Raw genomic sequence first — 21,875 nt, 5'->3', positions numbered from 1 at the left:
CGCAAAATGGGTCCGCATCCGTTCCGCAATTTTGCGGAACGAGTGAAGACCCTTCATTTTCAATGGGGCCGCAAATGATGCGGATAGCACACAGTGTGCACTTCCATTCCGCGGCCCGCAAAAAAATAGAATATGTCCTATTCTTGTCCGCAGCCACGGACAAGAAATGGCATTTCTATTATAGTGCCGGCCATGTGCGGTCCGCAAAATGCGGAACTTACATGGCCAGTGTCTGTGTTTTGCGGATTCGTAATTTGTGGACTGCAGAACAGTTGCGGAAGTGTGAATGGACCCTTCTCCTCTAGCCTGAGCCCCTGTGATAAACCTGGTTTGTCTTCTATACTATGCTTCCACACTGACTGTCCCATGTGAACGTGGCTCCGGAGCGGTATAAGGCTGGGGACCTCTGCTTTGTGCTGTGACCATGACGATGTGTCTTTCTTTCTCCTAGCTGACTTGCAGGTCGCTGAGGCTGTTGCTCTCGTCCAGAGCATTCCTAACTGGACGGTTGTGGATCACTTAATCATGTCTACAAAAACCCCCGATAGTAAATTCATCTTCGGCAAAGGGAATTTTCACTTTCTTACAGGTATTGTGTAATCCACATATTTAAAGGGATTCTCCGGGTTCAGTGCTGAACCTGGATAAAAGGTATTCTTTATTCTTTTACTACATATGAGTGGAGCTTCTGAGCCTTTACTTGCTCCGATGCACCCCCTTGATCCGCTGCATTGCACTGCGCAAGTTCTGTTAGTTTACTGCATGTGACGTACCAGGCTTCACATCACTATGCTAGGCCGAGATTTCTGCCTAGCAGTGAGCTTGGTGATGTCACTGGCACAGATGGGTGGCTACTTTGCATAGTACTCGCCTCGCTGTAGACCGCCCATCTGTGCTGGTGACGTCACAGAGCTCACTGCTAGGCAAGAGTCTCCACCTAGCATAGTGATGTGAAGCCTGGTACATCACCGGCTTGCGATGCAACGTGACAAGGGGGAGCAAGGAAATGCTTCAATGCTGCACTCAAATGTAGTAAGGAATAGCTTATATCCGGGTTCAGCCCTGAACCCGGAGAAATCCTTTAAGTGTCCAGTAAGCAGAAGAGATTGTCCAACCTTTTATCAACTGAATATGGCACTTAAAGCTGTATATCCATTTACGTCATGTATGATTGAGATCAGAATATCCGTCATATGCAGTGGCCCGGGGCTGTCTAATGGGCCGTGCTACACTATTTCCCCAGCTCCCATTCACTTGTATGGGAGTTTGAGAAGCAGCATAGCTCTGCCACTTACGACAGGTATTCTGATGCCAGCCATGAATGTACCCCATTAAGACTCCTGCAAGAGTAATGTGCTATTACGGGACATGCATGCAGATGAATTGGTGATGATGTAATGCACGATTGAGTCCTCCGGAGGAGCTGCTCTTTATAGCAGGAGGTTCCAACCAAATTACCCCCTTCTATAAGATCCATATGACTTAATAGGGTGTATGAACAGGGTTAAAAAAAATGTGTGTGCTAAATGATGACTTAAAGGGCATCTGTCAGCAGACTTGTACCTATGAACCTGGCTGACCTGTTACATGTGCGCTTGGCAGCTGAAGGCATCTGTGTTCGTCCCATGTTCATATGTGCCTGCATTGCTGAGAAAAATGATTACTTAATATATGCAAATGAGCCTCTAGGAGCAATGGGGGCGTTACTGTTACACCTAGAGGCTCTGCTCTCTCTGCCGCGCCTTCTACGCTCTGATAAGGATGATGTTTACACTGCCTGGCCCTGTCAATCAAAGTGGAGAGGGCGTGTTAGTTGCAGAGCGATGATGATTATTATTTATTATTAAAGCGCCATTCATTCCATAGCGCTGTACATATGAGAAGAGGTATACATACATAATACAGAGAGATCTGAATCTCTAGGTGTAACGCCTCATGCACACGTCTGTGGAACACGGACCGTGAGATACCGGCCTAAATTCCTGCTGAGTGCAGGAGCGCACGGCGTCATTGGTTACTATGACGCTGTGCGCTTTGTGACGCTGCTGATGTACAGTAATACATTGGTATGATCTATACAAGTGTATTACTGTACAGCAGCGGCGGCACGAAGCGCACAGCGTCATAGCAACCAATGACGCCGTGCGCTCCTGCACTCAGCAGGAATCCAGGCCGGTATCTCACGGTCCGTGTTCCACAGACGTGTGCATGAGGCTTAACTGCAACGCCCCCATTGCTCCTAGAGGCTCATTTGAATATATTAAAACATCATTTTTCTTAGCAATGCGGGCACATATGAACCCGCACTGAATCCGGACCCATTCACTTCTATGGGGCTGTGCACATGAGCGGTGATTTTCACGCATCACTTTTGCATTGCGTGAAAATCGCAGCATGCTCTATATTGTGCGTTTATCACAGCCCCATAGAAGTGAATGGGGCTGCGTGAAAATCGCAAGCAAGTGCGGATGCGGTGCAATTTTCACGCATGGTTGCTAAGATGACAGTCTATTCACTGTATTATTTTCCCTTATAACATGGTTATAAGGGAAAATAATTGGCTTTCTTTAATACAGAATGCTTAGTAGAAGGTCAATTGAGGGTTAAAAAAGAAAAAAAAAATTAACTCACTTCCTCCTCTTGATCGCTTAGTAGCCGATCTCTTTTTACTTCTTTAATCATGAGCTGCCGGCTAAAGGACCCGTGGTGACATCACATCACATGGTCCATCACAGTGGTGATGGACCATGTGATTGGACCATGTGATGAGCTCAGTGACGTCACCACAGGTCCTTTGACAGGTCCTGAAGAAAGAACAGGAGATATTTTTATTTTTTTAACCCTCAATTGACCTTGTACTTAGCATTCTGTATTAAAGAATGCTATTATTTTCCCTTATAACCATGTTATAAGGGAAAATAATTACATCTACACAACACCGAACCCAAACCTGAACTTCAGTGAAGAAGTTCGGGTCTGGGTACCACATTCAGTTTTTTTATCACGCACGTGTAAAACACATTGCACCCACGCAATAAAAACTGAACTACGGAACGCAATCGCAGTCAAAACTGACTGCAATTGCGTACCTACTCGCGCGGGTTTGCCACAATACACCCGGGACGCATCCTGAACAAATCAGTCACGCCCGTGTGAACCCAGCCTAAGGGTGTTGGCCTGCGGAAAATATATGCCCGGTACCCCTGAGGACGCCAAGTGTTTGGCCAAACATGTCGGGGGGCAGAGTGTGTTAGTGTGTATTTTAGACAGCTTGTGCCTCTGAGAGTGCGATGATGGAGAGAGTATAGAACAGTGAGGCTTAACAAGAGGGAACGCATCCCCCAATTCCAGTGCGCTGTGAGATAACAGTGCTAGTACACTGCGGTAGTAACCGTTCAAAGCGGGGCAGCCCGTGAGGCAGGAAGGCATGCACGTCCCGTAGTTAGCCCCTGCGACACAATAGTGCAATACCAGCGATCAGAATAATAAAGCTCACAGACACAGCCCAGAATTTTAAACGTTAGTAGACAATAGAATATTTTAATAGAGGAAATAAATGTTATGTTTTACACTAGTATGGAATTAACACATGTAAACTAAGAGACAATTATTGGTCCATGTGACCATTTGTAAATAAATTAATGGCCTGCGGAAAATATCACTTATCCACAGGTTATGTAACAAATGTATGATCATAGGAGATCGAACCACTGGGTCGACACCAATCATTAGAAAGGGGGCCCCTGTATACACCCTTTGAATGGAGCACTAGTCACAGATTTGAATGGCGCGTCAGTCAGCACGCATGATCACTGCTCCATTCAAATGGGGCACACAGGATCTTTTGTTTTTGGAAGCAGCGCGGGTGCCACCAGTCAGACCACTGGTCACTACTTGGCAAGTTACACTCCAATAGAAGTTAGAAACCATGTACCTACCCAAGTGATATGCATAGCAGGGATTGACAGTTGTAAATGGTCATCTTGCAGTAGCTTAAAGGGGTTTTCCGGGCTCTTGATACTGTTGACTTATCCTCAGGATTGGTCATTGATATCAAATCAGTGAGGGTCCGACATGCCATCCGATCAGCTGTACCTAGCGGCCTCCGTCTCTGGAACTAGCTCTTGAATGGAGCAGGAAGCAGACAGCGCCATTCAAAGTGTAGTGGCCATGCTGAGATACTACAGCTCCGATCCCATTGAAGTGAATGGAAGCTAAACTGCAGTAACCTGTCACTTTGAACAGCGCCTGTGCTTCACGTTCCAGCCCCAGAGGCTGTGGGGAACGGCTGATCGGTGCAGCTGCGGTGTGTTTGACCCTCACTGATCAGATATTAATGGCCTGTCCTGAGGATAAATAGCCAATATCAGGAGCCTTTAAAGGGGCATTCCCAGCTTACGTTATTCTGGCATATCCACAGGATGTCATTACTAAATGTTCATTTCATGATATATTTATTACATAAACCGTCTCTTACAGAAACCGTTAAAGGATTTGCTCAGCTCACAGCAGTTTTCTTGAATGTTGAAAGACTTTCTTCATTGAGTGAGGTAATATTGAGTAGTATGATCATTACAAAACATGTACACAGATGTTTCATTGACACCAACCCCATCCTTGGTGCAGCTGGCACAGGGAAGGTGATATTGTCTTGTATGAGAAAACGGAAGGATTGTTTAAAAATGTTGTCCAGTTTGAAGAACCAGGAGCATCCCCCTTAAAGATTAGCTGTCACTTCTGAGACCTCTCACACTCTCATGTTTTCCCTGGAGGCTGCTGCTACAGATTCCTAATTTCCATTCTCCCTTCTAGAACAAGGCCCTTTTAATTAGATATTGTATTAAGGGGTTCATTAAACAGTTTTATTGTATTGGGGTGGGGCGCTTACTGTAAGGGCTCATACAAGTGGCAGACCTTTGCGCATGGAGCCTGCGCAGCTTCTTGGTTTGGAGGTGTACAGACCCCTGTGTGTAAGGAGGTATTTCTCCCCTAGAAGAAAAATACCTCCATAACTACTGAGTCCTATGGCATACGTCAGATACTTTAATGGGCTTGTACTGTGGAAAATATTCAAAATTTTTCAAATCGGCACCTCGATCTGAATGCTTTTTGTAATTGCATGTATTTAAAAGTTTAGTATAGCCACTTATCTGCCTGTATAGCGCCACCTGCTGCTTGTTCTTTTCCTTATTTCCCTGTCCACCTCAATAACATGGCTGAGGTGGACGCACATGCTCAGTTGCATCCTTCAACTGTATCTACTGTGACAGTTGCAGAGAGAGCTGCCGCAGAAAAGACATGCCCCCATGATATTGGAAGCTTATGGAGGTACAGTAGAGGGCTTATATAGATCTGTGGGTTGTCTGTTAAAAAGCCTTTACTGTAAATTTATGGTAAATGTATAGATTTTGACAATGTTTCCTTTTATTGTACTTCCAAAACAGAAAGAGCTGGAAGCAGCCTGGGGAGTGAAAGTTTTTGACAGATATAGTGTGGTCCTAAGTATTTTCCGCTACAATGCACGCACAAAAGAAGCCAAATTACAGATTTCACTAGCTGAGCTTCCTCTGCTGAGGTATGGAGATGCCAAATATATCCTCCTTTTATTTCTTCCTATTCTGCCAATGCCATATGATTTCTGATGGTTAGTTTTTAAATCTCACATTTTGTCTATAAAGGGGAGTCCCTTCAAATGTTTCCTTTAATTTTCCTCTTCAGTGGTTTGCTATGGTGATCTCTTAGTTATCTTGTAATTAAAGGGGTTGCCTGGCAGTTAAATGTTTCTTACCAAAATCTCAAAATGCTGCAAAATAAATAAATAAGACGCAATCCGTACCTCAGCGATCCCCTGCTGCTCCCAATCTGAACAAGCTTCCTGTCAATCCACAGGTCAAAACTTAAAAATGAAACGGCTCATATGGACCAGCAAGGTGGTGGATCTCGATATATCATGGGATCAGGTAATGTGCATGCTCACTTTAAAGGGAATGTGATCATACTGCACGTATTAAAGTTCAGCAGATCATATACAATACAGTATGATGAGCACATCACTTGAATAAATGGGTATTTCTGGATCTCCAACGAGATTAGAGGTTGTCGAAGACATTTTTGTATGAAGGGAAACTGATGGAAGCTTTAAAAATGACTTACCTTCTCAGCCCCTTCCAATCCAGCGCTACCACTCCTTCCTGTTCCCCTGGCTGCAGCCAGTGACATATTTTTTTGGCTGCAGAGATAATGTCCCGTACACTGCTGCAGCCAGTCACTATCCTCAGGGATGTATGGCATGAGAGCGCAGGGGCTAGTGATTGGCTGCAGCAGTATGATGTCACTGCTGCAGCCAAAACAATGTCATAACTGCAGCCCTGGAAAGAGGAAGGAGCAGTGGTGCTGAATTGGAGGGGGGTGGGAAGGTGAGTTTAAGTACAAGCAATTTTTACCTTTTGTGCTACCTCTTTTTCCTACTAGAGTGTAAGCTTTTGCGAGCAGAGCCCTCACTCTTAGTGTTTGAATGGTGTATCGGTGTGTAACTTTGACGTCTAATTTGGTTTCTACCTGCACCCTTTGAATTGGAAAGTGCTGCGTAATATGTTGGCGCTATATAAAGCGTTTTATTATGAGATATGAGTAAATTGATTGTATGAGGGGCGTTCCCTGCTGCTCAAGAGGCTCCCCCTTGCCACTTGATTGACAGGGCCGCACATCCCACCCAGCCATGACAATCGCGCCTGCGCAGTTGCTCCGAGTAGCGGCTCAAACTCTGAGGCTCTGCTGTTGCTACGCGAAAGTGTAGGGGCACATGCACAGTCGCTGCTCCAGTATCGGCAGTAGAGCCCCTGCCCTTGCCCTGTTACTCGGAGTAGCAGCGCAGGTGTTCTATGTCTGGCCCTGTCACTCAACAATAAGGGGACAGCCTCTTTTTCGGCAGGGACAGCCCCTGGCTGCTGAAGAACTCTGTTTGATGAACTAATCGATTCATGCGAATCGATTTGCTCATCTAGAATTTTTTTAGTATAAGGGCTTTTATTATTTTCTCAGGCTCCCGGCTTCATAAAAAAAAATATTTGGAAAATCCTTTAACAGATGGAGTTTTTTTTTCAATGGGAATGACATTTCAAAGTTAGAGTCCCCACAAACCTCTGGATGGATGGCTCCTAGTTTTATGGCATCACTGCTCATCCATGGCCTCTGCATATTGAGATGTGAAAAGGCTGCCGAAACGGCCAGTCAGACCATGGGGGTATGTTTTAGGAATATGCCATCACTGTAAACACTTGTAAAATCACGTTAATCTAAAATGGGACAAATTAATAAACTAAATGATCATATCCAGGCTTTTTTTTGTGTGGAAATTATTCATTTTAAGCGTCTTGTCTTATTCTGCTGTAATAGTTGAATGGATTCTTAAAATTTTAATTTAGAAATTCTCAAAGTAGAGATTTATGGCATATGCACAGTACTGGTATATAGATGAGGGTCCCACCTCTTTGAGCTACACCTATCTCCAGTCTGTGAGGGTGGCTGAAGTTACAGAAACGACTGAGCTGACTGTGCTACACTGTTTCTATAATTTCTATTCACTTCTATAGGCGTTATGGAAATAGCGTAACACAATGAGCTTGACTGTTTAGTTTAATCCGGCCACCTCTCCAACCCTATTCACCAGCCAGTGGGACGGGTGAGATTTGATGGGCTTAGGGGAGAACCCCCCCCCCCTTTTTCCCAACCAGAAAGCAATAAAAATAACAGGCATCGCTGCATCCAAACTACTAAAATACATAAATGTTTTCCTATGCAGTGAATGCTGTAATGAAAAAAAAAAAAAATGCCAATTTGCTTTCTTTTGGTCACCTTGATATTTCGAGAGAGATTTCTGTAAAAGCAAAACCTAAAAAAGTTTGTGGAATTGCAAATTTGTATTATATTTTTTTATTTTTTTTCAGTTTCACACCCATAGAATTTTTTCCCATATTCCAGTACAAAAAATATGGCTCTTGGAAGGCAGGCGAGCAAAAAACGGAAAATAGGCTTTGTCCAGAAAGGATTAATGAAACCATTTTAAGACATACTTCCTCAATATGTATTCTTTGGCTCATTCAGGCGACTGTATCCATTTTTGCGGTCCACAAAACAGATACCGTCCGTGTACGCAGGGGAGGGCTGGCAGCCTTAGTCCTGGGGGGCAAATCCAGTCAAGTGGCCCATTTTTAGCCCCGCCCATTATTAAAAGCCCCTCCTACATTTAATAGGCCACTCCCAACACACACTGTACAGCTGACATTCTATAGTTGAGGCCTGTCTACACATCATACGGAGAGGAGGAGACCTGTCCTGGCTGCACTGCCTGCTTATATAACAAGCTACAGCCAGGAAGCTCCTCCGCTCTCCTCCCTCCCCTGATCCTGCTCAAGGCCTGTGGTTCCCCCCACCATCTGCCACCTGCCCGTGGCCTGCTGCCCCCTTTCGTCATCCTCACCCAGCTCTGAATCCTCCTTCTGCAAATGGCAGGAGGAGGAGCCGGAGCATCTCCTCTCCTACATAGCGCCCCATACCTCTTACATCCAGTGATGTCACCTTTGTTGTAGACGTTCTCTTTCCTCATCTTCTCCATTCAGACCAGACCGCCATGATGATTCTTCAGCCATCTCCCGTCTCTGCAGAGATTGACAAACAGACATTAGTTTCCTGCCACCCCTAATACTATACTGCAGAAACAGTCCCCCTGGAAATACTACTACCACACAGATAGTGCCCCCTTAAACAATTATTGGCACACAGTGCTCTAAAAAATAACTGAACCCAGACACTAATAGTATAAAGATAATGTCCCCCAAAAATAATTGTGCTAAGCTGATACTGTGCCAGGGTGCCCCCAAAGTAACAGTGCTCCCCAAAATCCCACCAATAGAAATAATTCTCTGCCAGAGCACACTTAGTAGTAATAATGCCCCTATAGTGCCCTAGTAATCATGTTCCTCATAGTACCCCAGTAGTAGTAAAGCTCCCCATAATACCCCCTAGTAGTACTAATTTTTCCTATAATATGACAGTACATGAAATACCCCTGCTTAGTGCCCGCAGTTGAGCTAATGTCCTCATAATGTATGCCAGTATAAAATACCCCTATATAGTGCCCCAGTAAATGCACTCATACTGCTCCTCTCCCCCTTCCCCATAGTGTCCCCCATAATATGGCAGTAAAAAAAAATGCCCCTTAGTACCCCCAGCAGATGCCCCTATAGTGCTCCTCTCCCCCACAATGTGCCAGTAAAAAAATTCCCCTTCTTAGTGCCACCATATGCCCCAATAGTGCTCCACTCCCCCATAGTGCCCCCAAATAATGTCCCATAGTGCCGCTCTCCCCTATAGTGCCTGCCATAATGTGCCAGTAAAAAATGCCCCCTTAGTGCTACCAAATGCCATAGTGCCCCTCATAATGTTCCAATACAAAAGGCCCCTTTAGAGCCCCCACTTCCCCATAGTGCCCCCAAATAATGCCCCTATAGTAACACCAGATGCCCCATAGTGCTGCTCTCCCCTATAGTGCCCCCCAGAATGTGCCAATAATAAAAAAAAAAGCCCCTTTAGAGCCCCCAGAAACCCCCATAGTGCTCCTGTCCCCCATGGTGCCCCCCATATTGTGCCAGCAAGAAATCCCCCCATAGTGCCAGCTCCCCCCATAGTGCCAGCTCCCCCCATAGTGCCATCCCCCTTATAGTGTGCCAGCCCCCTTATAGTGCCAGCCCCCCCATAGTGCCAGCTCCTCCCCATAGTGCCAGCCCCCCTATAGTGCCAGCTCCGCCTATAGTGCCCCCCCCAAAGTGCCAGATCCCCCCCATAGTGCCAAATCCCCCCATAGTGCCAGATCCCCCCCCCATAGTGCCAGCTCCCCCTATAGTGCCAAGCCCCCCCATAGTGCCAGCTCCTCCCCCTATAGTGCCAAGCCCCCCCATAGTGCCAGCTCCTCCCCCATAGTGCCAAGCCCCCCATAGTGCCAGCTCCTCCCCCATAGTGTCAGCCCCCCCATAGTGCCAGCTCCCCCATAGTGCCCCCGCATAGTGCCAGATCCCACCCATAGTGCCAAATCCCCCCCCATAGTGCCAGATCCCCCCCATAGTGCCAGATCCCCCCCCATAGTGCCAGATCCCCCCCCATAGTGCCAGATCCCCCCCCATAGTGCCAGCCCCCCCCTATAGTGCAAGCCCCCCTAATAATTCCAGATCCCCATAGTGCCAGATCTCCCCCCCATAGTGCCAGATCCCCTATAGTGCCAGATCCCCCCCCCCCATGGTGCCAGATCCCCCCCCATAGTGCCAGATCCCCCCCCCCATAGTGCCAGATCCCCCCCCCCCCATAGTGCCAGATCCCCCCCCCCCCATAGTGCCAGATCCCCCCCCCCATAGTGCCAGATCCCCCCCCCCCCCATAGTGCCAGATCCCCCCCCATAGTGCCAGATCCCCCCCCCCCATAGTGCCAGATCCCCCCCCCCCATAGTGCCAGATCCCCCCCCCCATAGTGCCAGATCCCCCCCCCATAGTGCCAGATCCCCCTATAGTGCCCCCCCATAGTGCTAGCTCCCCCAAAGTGCCAGATCCCCCCCCCCCATAGTGCCAGCCCCCCCTATAGTGCAAGCCCCCACTATAGTGGCAGATCCCCCCCCCATAGTGCCAGCCCCTCGCAAAGAAGAAAAAAAAAAAAAACACTAATACTTACCTCCATCAGCAGCGATGCAAGCCTCTTCTGGCCTGTGTCCCTGCTGTGTGCTGCCGGGCTCAGCCGTCGCGATGATAATGACGTCATCGCACTGCCTGAGCCGGCCTCTGATAGTCTGCAGGCATTAGTGCCTGCGGCCTATCAGAAGAACAGGGGAGGGACACGCCTCTCCCTCCCCTGCCCCACAGCACACAACACGGCCGCAATGACATCCAGGGCCGCGCCGCCTGTGGTGATGATCGGCGGTGTGGCCCTGAAGAATAAAAAAAAAATAATAATAATAATTTTTTTTTAAGACGGGCGGCCCAGCGGCCGTTTATTTAGGGTGGCCTGGGGGGCAATTGCCTCCCTGCCCCCCGGCCCAGCCCGCCCCTGCGTGTACGTTCCACATTTTGCACAACAGAACGGCCAGCCCTATGATAGAAATGCCTAATCTTGTCTGCAATTGCGCACAAGAATAGGACCTCTTTTTTGCCGGGCTACGGAACAAAAGTATGGATGCGTACAGGAACCGAGTCGGTACAGTCGTATGCATGAGTCCTGACGCAGCATCTTATGTGTGGACAGGAAGTCACTTTCTCTATTCATTCCCATGAGACTAGCATCAAGATTCCCATAAGAATGAATCGGTTCTTTGTGAATTTCTGTGGTTGTGTTTCTTTAAAGTGATATTTTTCTTATTTCTATTAAGGTGAAACCTTCATGGAGGTTCAGCAAAGGCTTTTAAAAGAAAGAGAACTAAAGATTAAGAAAGCTTTGGAGAAGGTGAAGAATAAGAGAAAAATGCTGAGGACCCAGCGTAGGCGACGAGAGTTTCCAATTATTTCTGTAATGGGCTACACCAACTCTGGTTTGTATAGTAATTGTTCTGTCCTGCACTGGCATGAGCCACCGGTTTAGTACACGTGAAGTGTGATGATGTGATATATATATATATACACACACACACACACACACACACACACACACACACACACACACACACACACACACACACACACACACAGGGAGTGCAGAATTATTAGGCAAGTTGTATTTTTGAGGATTAATTTTATTATTGAACAACCATGTTCTCAATGAACCCAAAAAACTCATTAATATCAAAGCTGAATATTTTTGGAAGTAGTTTTTAGTTTGTTTTTAGTTTTAGCTATTTTAGGGGGATATCTGTGTGTGCAGGTGACTATTACTGTGCATAATTATTAGGCAACTTAACAAAAAACAAATATATACCCATTTCAATTATTTATTTTTACCAGTGAAACCAATATAACATCTCAACATTCACAAATATACATTTCTGACATTCAAAAACAAAACAAATCAGTGACCAATATAGCCACCTTTCTTTGCAAGGACACTCAAAAGCCTGCCATCCATGGATTCTGTCAGTGTTTTGATCTGTTTACCATCAACATTGCGTGCAGCAGCAACCACAGCCTCCCAGACACTGTTCAGAGAGGTGTACTGTTTTCCCTCCTTGTAAATCTCACATTTGATGATGGACCACAGGTTCTCAATGGGGTTCAGATCAGGTGAACAAGGAGGCCATGTCATTAGATTTTCTTCTCTTATACCCTTTCTTGCCAGCCACGCTGTGGAGTACTTGGACGCGTGTGATGGAGCATTGTCCTGCATGAAAATCATGTTTTTCTTGAAGGATGCAGACTTCTTCCTGTACTACTGCTTGAAGAAGGTGTCTTCCAGAAACTGGCAGTGGGACTGGGAGTTGAGCTTGACTCCATCCTCAACCCGAAAAGGCCCCACAAGCTCATCTTTGATGATACCAGCCCAAACCAGTACTCCACCTCCACCTTGCTGGCGTCTGAGTCAGACTGGAGCTCTCTGCCCTTTACCAATCCAGCCATGGGCCCATCCATCTGGCCCATCAAGACTCACTCTCATTTCATCAGTCCATAAAACCTTAGAAAAATCAGTCTTGACGTTTCAGCTTGTGTGTCTTGTTCAGTGGTGGTCGTCTTTCAGCCTTTCTTACCTTGGCCATGTCTCTGAGTATTGCACACCTTGTGCTTTTGGGCACTCCACTGATGTTGCAGCTCTGAAATATGGCCAAACTGGTGGCATCTTGGCAGCTGCACGCTTGACTTTTCTCAGTTCATGGGCAGTTATTTTGCGCCTTGGTTTTTCCACACGCTTCTTGCGACCCTGTTGACTATTTTGAATGAAACGCTTGATTGTTCGATGATCACGCTTCAGAAGCTTTGCAATTTTAAGAGTGCTGCATCCCTCTGCAAGATATCTCACTATTTTTGACTTTTCTGAGCCTGTCAAGTCCTTCTTTTGACCCATTTTGCCAAAGGAAAGGAAGTTGCCTAATAATTATGCACACCTAATATAGGGTGTTGATGTCATTAGACCACACCCCTTCTCATTACAGAGATGCACATCACCTAATATGCTTAATTGGTAGTAGGCTTTCGAGCCTATACAGCTTGGAGTAAGACAACATGCATAAAGAGGATGATGTGGTCAAAATACTCATTTGCCTAATAATTCTGCACGCAGTGTATATATCAAATGGCGGCACTGGAAAAAACAATGTGGGTGCTAGGTCCAGGGATGTAGCAGCTTACCCCGTATAATAAAGATGAAAAACGGACAGCACTCCAAGTAAGGCCTCATGCACACGACGTTTTTTTTTTTTACGGTCCGTGATCCGTGACCGTTTTTTCATCCGTGGGTCTTCCTTGATTTTTGGAGGATCCACGGACATGAAAAAAAAGTCGTTTTGGTGTCCGCCTGGCCGTGTGGAGCCAAACGGATCCGTTCTGAATTACAATGCAAGTCAATGGGGACGGATCCGTTTGACGTTGACACAATATGGTGCAATTTCAAACGGATCCGTCCCCCATTGACTTTCAATGTAAAGTCAGGAGTTAATATACCATAGGATCAGAGTTTTCTCCAATCCGATGGTATATTTTAACTTGAAGCGTCCCCATCACCATGGGAACGCCTCTATGTTAGAATATACTGTCGGATATGAGTTAGATCGGCAGCAGGGGGCAGACCACCCCCCCCCCCTGTTTTTAACTCATTGGTGGCCAGTGCGGCCGGCCCCCCCCCCCCCCTCCCTCCCCTGTAGTTAACTCGTTGGTGGCCAGTGGGCCCTTCCTCCCCCTCCTAATTAAAATCTCCCCCCCTATCATTGGTGGCAGCGGAGAGTACCGATCGGAGTCCCAGTTTAATCGCTGGGGCTCCGATCGGTAACCATGGCAACCAGGACGCTGCTGCAGTCCCGATTGCCATGGCTACTTAGCAATTTGTAGAAGCATTATACTTACCGGCGAGCTGCGATGTCTCCGTGTCCGGCCGGGAGCTCCTCCTACTGGTAAGTGACAGATCATTAAGCAATGCGCCGCACAGACCTGTCACTTACCAGTAGGAGGAGCTCCCGGCCGGACACGGAGACATCGCAGCTCGCCGGTAAGTATAATGCTTCTACAAATACAAAGAGTTAACTCGTTGGTGGCCAGTGGGGCCCCCCTCCCTCCCCTGTAGTTAACTACAGGGGAGGGAGGGGGGGCCGGCCGCACTGGACAACAAAGAGTTAACTACAGGGGAGGGAGGGGGGCCCACTGGCCACCAATGTGTTAACCACAGGGGAAGGGGGGGGCTGCCCCCTGCTGCCAGGCAGCAGGGGGCAGTCATGTACACAGTTCTTTTAGTATATTCTAACCTGAAGCGTCCCCATCACCATGGGAACGCCTCTGTGTTAGAATATACTGTCGGATTTGAGTTTTCACGAAGTGAAAACTCAGCTCTGGAAATGCTTTTATGCAGACGGATCCGCCTGTATGAAAGTAACCTACGTCCACGGATCACGGACACGGATGCCAATCTTGTGTGCATCCGTGTTCTTTCACGGACCCATTGACTTGAATGGGTCCGTGAACCGTTGGCCGTGAAAAAAATAGGACAGGTCATATTTTTTTCACGGCCAGGAAACACGGATCACGGATGCGGCTGCAAAACGGTGCATTTTCCGATTTTTCCACGGACCCATTGAAAGTCAATGGGTCCGCGAAAAAAAACTGAAAACGGCACAACGGCCACGGGTGCACACAACGGTCGTGTGCATGAGGCCTAAAAATAGTGGTGTTTATTCACCCATGTGGATGGCAACGTTTCAGCTCATGTCAGAGCCTTTTTCGAGCTCGAAGAGTTTTCTTTATTTTCATGACTATGAAGGCATCAAAACTATGAATTAACACATGTGGAATTATATACATAACAAACAAGTGTGAAACAACTGAAAATATGTCATATTCTAGGTTCTTCAAAGTAGAAAACCATTTCAGGGGACTACCTCTTGAAGCTCATCAAGAGAATGCCAAGAGTGTGCAAAGCAGTAATCAAAGCAAAAGGTGGCTACTTTGAAGAACCTAGAATATGACATATTTTCAGTTGTTTCACACTTGTTTGTTATGTATATAATTCCACATGTGTTAATTCATAGTTTTGATGCCTTCATAGTCATGAAAATAAAGAAAACTCTTTGAATGAGAAGGTGTGTCCAAACTTTTGGTCTGTAATATATATATATATATATATATATATATATATATATATATATAAATTATTCGAGCAGCACTCCGGTATAGTGAAAAAAGAAAACTGTTTATTCACCCAGCGAGAAAGCTTGAGAAAGGCTTCATGTTGTAGCCGAAACGTCGCGTCACCACTGGGTGAATAAACAGAATAAATGGGCCCGCGCAGCCAGATAAAAGGAGACAGGAGAGAAAACAAGTGGCATAGTAATCCTAAAATTAAGAAGAAGCGAACATAAGGGAGCATATACATACTCACACATGGCGACTATTATACAGTATAATAGTCGCCATGTGTGAGTATGTATATGCTCCCTTATGTTCGCTTCTTCTTAATTTTAGGATTACTATGCCACTTGTTTTCTCTCCTGTCTCCTTTTATCTGGCTGCGCGGGCCCATTTATTCTAGCATGGGCGTGTCGCTGCCGGCGTGGTTTGGCTGGCAGTTGCTGGGGCAACTACGCCGGTAATGCCGGCGTCGTTGCCTTGACGACGCTCGCCGTGCACCGCCTGCGTGACGCGGCCCGACACCTCCCCCGGATGGGTCACGTGATGGTCTGGCAGGTCATGTGCTGACGTCGCTGGGCTACGTCTGTGTGGGGTGGCGTTGCTGGGATCCTGGGCATGCGCGGTCTGATTGTGAGGACGCGGACTTCTGGCGCTTAGGTCCTTGCACTGCCGCGTGAGTTCTTTTTAAACTTTATTGATTATGATCACTTTCTATACATATACACAGGTGATATCACATTATAATAATGTGTCTTATTATCACTAATTAATGCACTGTTCTGCTTATATTATGGTTATTGATTTTCCATATGTTGTATTGTAGTATACAAATCACCATGAATATGATTCTCACGATTTTGAAATGTTTATTGTATTCCACATATGATTATTTATTTGTAATTGGATTATTATCACTTTGTTTTATGCTATGCATTGTGGGTATATATACCTTGTTATGACACTATGTTGTATGCTTGAGAAAGACCGCATTGAGCGGTTGAAACGTTGCAAGGGGAATAAAAATGGATTTTTTGTACTCACCGTAAAATCCTTTTCTCGTAGTAGGCATTGGGGGACACAGCACCATGGGTATATGCCCAGCTGCCACTAGGAGGCTGACACTAGAAACAAAAAAGTGTTGGCTCCGCCCAGGTGGGCTATACCCCTCTGCAAGAGCCGAGATACACCAGTCGGTACAAAAGCAGTAGGAACGCCATACACCTGAACAAACAGAAAACTGAACGCCAACAAGTCTTCAACTGGGGAAACCCAACGACCACAAATCGCCGGGACCACAACAAGAAGAAACTCAGTAAGAAAATGGGAGGGATCTGTGTCCCCCAATGCCTACTACGAGAAAAGGATTTTACGGTGAGTACAAAAAATCCATTTTTCTCGTGCATGGCATTGGGGGACACAGCACCATGGGACGTCCCAAAGCAGTCCCTGAGGGAGGGAAGAAGAACGCCATGTCGCCAATCTAAAGCACAGCTGCTTGCAGAACCTTGCGCCCCAGGCTAGCGTCAGCGGAAGCCAGAGAATGAATGTGATAAAACTTAGAGAAAGTGTGAACTGACGCCCAGGTGGCGGCCCGGCAGACCTGGGAAGCAGATGCCTGATGACGCACCGCCCAGGAAGCCCCAACTGCCCTAGTCGAATGAGCGGTCAACCTGGAAGGGGGAGCACGGCCCTTTGCGATATAGGCCTCCTTGACAGCCGACCGAACCCAGCGAGAGATGGTGGCCTTGGAGGCAGGCAAACCCCTACGAGGACCCGCCGGGACCACGAAAAGGGAATCCGAACGACGGAAAGGTTCCGTGAGGCGAAGGTACAGGCGAAGGGCCCGAACAACGTCAAGGCAATGGAGGGATTTCTCCCTAGGGTGAGAAGGATTAGGGCAGAAAGAGGGAAGGACGATCTCTTCATTGATATGAAACGAGGAGACCACCTTTGGAAGAAAAGAGGGAACGGGACGCAACACCACCTTGTCCTGATGGAAAACCAGGAAAGGCGAACGGCAAGAAAGCGCCGCCAGTTCGGAAACCCGGCGGATGGAGGTGACTGCCACTAAGAAGGCCACCTTGAACGAGACAAACGACAGAGATATCTCTGCCAAAGGCTCGAAGGGAGAAGACTGAAGGGCGCCAAGGACGAGATTCAGGTCCCACGGCTCCACTGGAAAACGAAAGGGGGGGGCTCGGCGAGCGACACCCTGTAGGAAAGTCCTAACCTGAGCCCGCGAGGCCACAGGACGTTGGAAAAGGACTGAGAGGGCCGAAATCTGTCCTCTGAGAGAAGCCAGGCGAAGACCCTTCTCAAAACCGGCCTGAAGGAAGGCCAGAACGTTAGGGACGGAGAAATGAAGAGGGCGGAAGCGCCCAGACTCGCACCAGGCAAAATACGCTCTCCAGGTCCGGTAGTAAATACGGGCTGACTGGGGTTTGCGAGCGTGAAGCATCGTCTGAATGACAGAATCCGAGAGGCCACGGGACTTCAAGACCGCGGTCTCAACGGCCACGCCGTCAAACGAAGCTGAAGTAAATTCGGGTGGTACAGAGGACCCTGAGAAAGGAGATCGTGGCGCAGAGGAAGTCGCCACGGAGCGTCGGCGAGCAGAAACACTAGATCTGCGTACCACGCCCTGCGGGGCCAATCCGGAGCCACCAGGATTGCCGAAACCCGGGCTGCCTTGAGACGCTTGAGCACTCGGGGCAGGAGGGGAATGGGGGGAAACAGGTACAGAAGGTTGAACTGAGACCAAGGCAGAACTAGGGGGTCTACCGCGAAAGCCTGAGGGTCTGTGGACCGCGCGACATAGCGCGGAATCCTGTGGTTGAGACGTGACGCGAAAAGATCCACGTCCGGAGTTCCCCATCGGTGACAAAGTTGGAGGAACACCTCTGGGTGAAGAGACCATTCGCCCGGGTCGACTAGCTGACGACTGAGGAAGTCTGCCGCCCAATTGTCGACCCCGGGAATGTGCACCGCGGAGAGGACGGGAACGTGGTTTTCCGCCCAGCGCAGGATATGGGAGGCTTCCTGCAAGGCCATCACGCTCCTGGTGCCCCCTTGGTGGTTCAGATAAGCCACGGCGGTGGAATTGTCTGTTTGAACCCGGACCGGGAGACCGCGAAGACGTGGGGTCCAGTGAGACAGTGCCAGGAAAATTGCCCTGAGCTCGAGTACATTTATCTGCAGGGAGGACTCCTGAACAGACCAAAGACCCTGGACTGTGAGAGAGTCGAGGACAGCTCCCCAACCCGAGAGGCTGGCGTCCGTCGTGACCACCCGCCAGCTGGGGGGAAGAAAGGAACGGCCCAGGGACACCGTCCGAGGAAGAAGCCACCAGGAAAGGTCCTGGCGAAGCTGGAGAGGGAGACGAACCAGGCGATCGAGACCTGCCTGGGACTTGTCCCACCTGGATAGAAGAAACAACTGAAGGTCCCGGGAGTGGAATTGGGAATAGGGAATGGCTTCGAAGGAAGCCACCATCCTCCCCAGGACGCGCATACACGTCCTGATAGTCAGGGTGGACGGGCCGCGGAGAAGCGTCACCCCCGCCTGAAGGGAGGCAATCTTTTCTGGGGGGAGAAACACCCGCCAGAGGCGAGTGTCGAAAATCATGCCCAGGAAGGGCATCCTCTGGCATGGGACGAGGGAGGACTTGGAGTGGTTGACGAGCCACCCGAACTGGGCAAGAGCTGAGAGGGTGATGTGCAGGCTGGACAGGTTGTCCTCCAACGACGGGGCCCGAATCAGAAGATCGTCCAGGTAAGGTATCAAGGCGACCCCCCTGGCACGAAGAAGGGCCATGAGAGGCGCCAACACCTTGGTGAAGACCCTCGGAGCAGAGGCCAGGCCGAAGGGCAGGGCTACGAATTGGAAATGAAGAGAACCTACCGCGAAGCGAAGGAACCTTTGGTGGGAGAGGGCAATGGGGACGTGGAGATAGGCGTCCTGAATGTCTATGGACGACAGGAACTCGTCCGACTCCAAGGAGGCGATCACCGACCGGAGGGATTCCATACGAAAGTGACGGATCCGGACAAAGCAGTTCAGCGCCTTCAGGTCCAGGATAGGACGGAGCGAACCGTCCTTTTTGGGAACCGTGAACAGATTCGAATAGAACCCCCGAAAGCGTTCTGACTCTGGAACCGGAACGATGACCCCTAGAGAGCGAAGGGAACGAATGGCCTGAAAAAAATCTTCTGCCCCGGAGGGGGACCTGGGGGGCGACGTCAGGAAGAACCGACCCGGCGGAAGATCGGAAAATTCGATCCTGTATCCGGAGGAGACTACCTCCAGAACCCAAGCGTCTTCTACACTTGCTTGCCAGACGTCCTGAAAGGCGAGCAGACGCCCTCCCACCTTGACAGAGTCATGCGGAAGGAGGTTTAGTGGACTGGGGGCGAGCAGGTTTGGGCTTGGCATGCCAGGAGGACTTGGTCTTAAAGGAAGGCCTGGAGGCCTTCTTGTCAGATCGGGCAGGGGGGGCCCGAAAGGACTGCGCCCGAGAGGACGACCCAGGAAAGCGACGGCGGCGAGGCTGATTCTGGGGAAGAAGAGAGCTCTTACCGCCAGTGGCCTCCGAGATGAGCTCCTCCAAACGCTTCCCAAAGAGCTTCCCGCCGAGAAAGGGAAGGGAAATCAGAGCCTTCTTGGAGGCGGCATCTGCCGCCCAAGAACGAAGCCAGATGGTGCGGCGGATGGCCACAGAGTTAGCGGCCGCACGGCCGGATCGGCGGGCCGATTCCATAGAGGCATCGCAAAGAAATTTGGACGCCTGATAAATTTGAGAGGCAAGCACTGCCAGTTCCCCTTGATCAGAGTCTGGGGGTAAAGCGCGAACAAGCTGTTTTGCCCAGATAGCGCAGGCCTTAGCCACCCAGGAGGCGGCAAACGCAGGACGGATGGCGGCACCCGCTGCGATGAAAACAGACTTGGCCAAAGAGTCGACCCGTTTTGGGATCCGACAAGGAAGCCGCGTCAGCCAGGGGAAGGGTAGTAGCCTTCGCCAGGCGAGCAACCTGAGGGTCTACCTGAGGAGGAACCGTCCAAGTATTGACAGATTCCTCAGAAAAAGGATAGGGGACGTCAGAGGCCTTGGTAAGATGAAGGCGCCGATCAGGATGACGCCACTCTTTAGCCAGAAGTGCGTCCAGATCCTCGTGATTCGGGAAGACCACAGTGGAACGCCTAGTCCGGCGGAAGGACACCGACTCCAGGGAGGAGGAGGAGGGAACGTCCTGCACATGGAGCGCGTCACGGACGGCTTTGATGAGGTCCTGAATGGCCGCAGACATCGCCGAGCACCGCTCTGATTCAGAATCAGAAGCGGAGGAGTCCCCAGGAACGGCGGAAGCGGCTGAAGAAGAAATTTCGCCCGACTCAGACCTAACCGGGGAGTGATCCGGGGTAGCTGAGGAAGAATGGGACCCAGCCGAGGCTGTGCGAGGTCGCTTGCCGGACCTCGTACCAGAGCGGGAACGGACATCCCCGGCGGGGGGGTCCCTGCCCGAGGCGGCCGCAATCTGAGCGGGCAGACGGTCCAGGGACTGCGCTAGGGATTGGGAGAGGCTGGCAAGGTTACCTATGGCCTGGGACAGGGTAGCAGCCCATTCCGGAAGGACCGACAAAGAGGGGGCCGCAGGGGCGGACTGGGTGGGCCTGGGGGGAAGGCACTGCACGCAGAGAGAGGAAGACTGACCGCATGGGAACTTCCTATTACATACGGAACAGGCGTAATGAGTGGAAATGGCGGCAGGGGGAGTGGGGGCCCGACCAGAAGAAGACATGAGGGCGATGGAGGAGCCTGCAAAGCAAAAAAGAGTCAGCCAGAGGCTGCCTACCAGACCCAAGGTGCTGTGTCCCACAGAAGCACGTCCAGAGAGCCGAGGCGCAGGAGAAGCAAGATACGACAGCTGCAGGCAGGACAGGAGCCGTAGTCGAGAAAGACACGCCCCCCCAGCAGCCCGCGCTGGTGCTGGATTGGTAGGAAAAAACGCGGCTCCCAGGGCACCGCCCACAGAGGGGAGGGAGGAGAAAAAAGCCCGGGAAGGCGGAGACGGAGCTCCGCCCCACGTGACCTGCGGCCTAGGCTGGAGAAAAGCCGGGGCCTCGAGTAGAAAAATGCTGCCGGAAACGGACGCCCGCGATCGCGGTAACGCCCGGAGGCAGCAGCAGAAGCGGGGACGCAGCGCCGATTCTCTGGGAGTGCGGGGGCCCCGAAGGCCAGGAGTTAGCCGGAAGAAACCCGCAGGTACGGGAAGGAGCCGAAAGAACAGAATCGGCCGTCTTAAAGGGCCAGGCCCTAGAAACGAGGGTGCCTCAAGGAAGTTTTCCCCCCGCAAAAAGGATGCCCAGGCAAGCGTGCAGTGCCCCCAAGAGCCATCAGCCTCCCTAAACTAAAAAGGGGGCCAGGACAAGAGGTGGTTGTGGTGGGTGGAGGGGGTGGGGGTGAGGGTGAGTTACAGGATACTGCCATACTCACCTTCCGACGTTTTCAGGCGCAGCAATAACCACCCCCTCGGCGGACTCAACACGGGAGCCGTGGGTCCGCCGGAATTCCGCTGCGGAAGC

General features: G+C 49.6%; 1 protein-coding gene and 1 long non-coding RNA gene across 4 annotated transcripts in view; one reads left to right on the top strand and one right to left on the bottom strand.

Annotated features, from left to right (window-relative positions):
- GTPBP6 (GTP binding protein 6 (putative)) overlaps positions 1-21,875 on the top strand; it is a 35,950-nt gene that overhangs the window by 5,920 nt on the left and 8,155 nt on the right. For all 3 annotated transcript variants that reach the window (XM_040425162.1, XM_040425161.1, XM_040425163.1), the window contains exons 2-6: positions 452-589; positions 4,480-4,550; positions 5,445-5,575; positions 5,890-5,960; positions 11,408-11,566. In XM_040425162.1, the coding sequence (XP_040281096.1) occupies positions 452-589; positions 4,480-4,550; positions 5,445-5,575; positions 5,890-5,960; positions 11,408-11,566 (570 nt within the window). The remainder of the gene's footprint in view (positions 1-451; positions 590-4,479; positions 4,551-5,444; positions 5,576-5,889; positions 5,961-11,407; positions 11,567-21,875) is intronic.
- LOC120995759 lies at positions 394-21,102 on the bottom strand. The gene is made up of 4 exons (XR_005777662.1): positions 20,789-21,102; positions 19,605-19,612; positions 6,809-6,813; positions 394-404 (listed from the first exon to the last, which is right to left on the bottom strand). It is a non-coding gene; the product is annotated as an uncharacterized LOC120995759 (long non-coding RNA).

This window comes from Bufo bufo, chromosome 3, assembly GCF_905171765.1.
Source record: "Bufo bufo chromosome 3, aBufBuf1.1, whole genome shotgun sequence".
NCBI classification, from domain to species: Eukaryota; Metazoa; Chordata; class Amphibia; order Anura; family Bufonidae; genus Bufo; species Bufo bufo.
The sequence above is the reverse complement of the archived record's forward strand: the minus strand, read 5'-3'. Positions and strand labels throughout refer to the sequence as shown.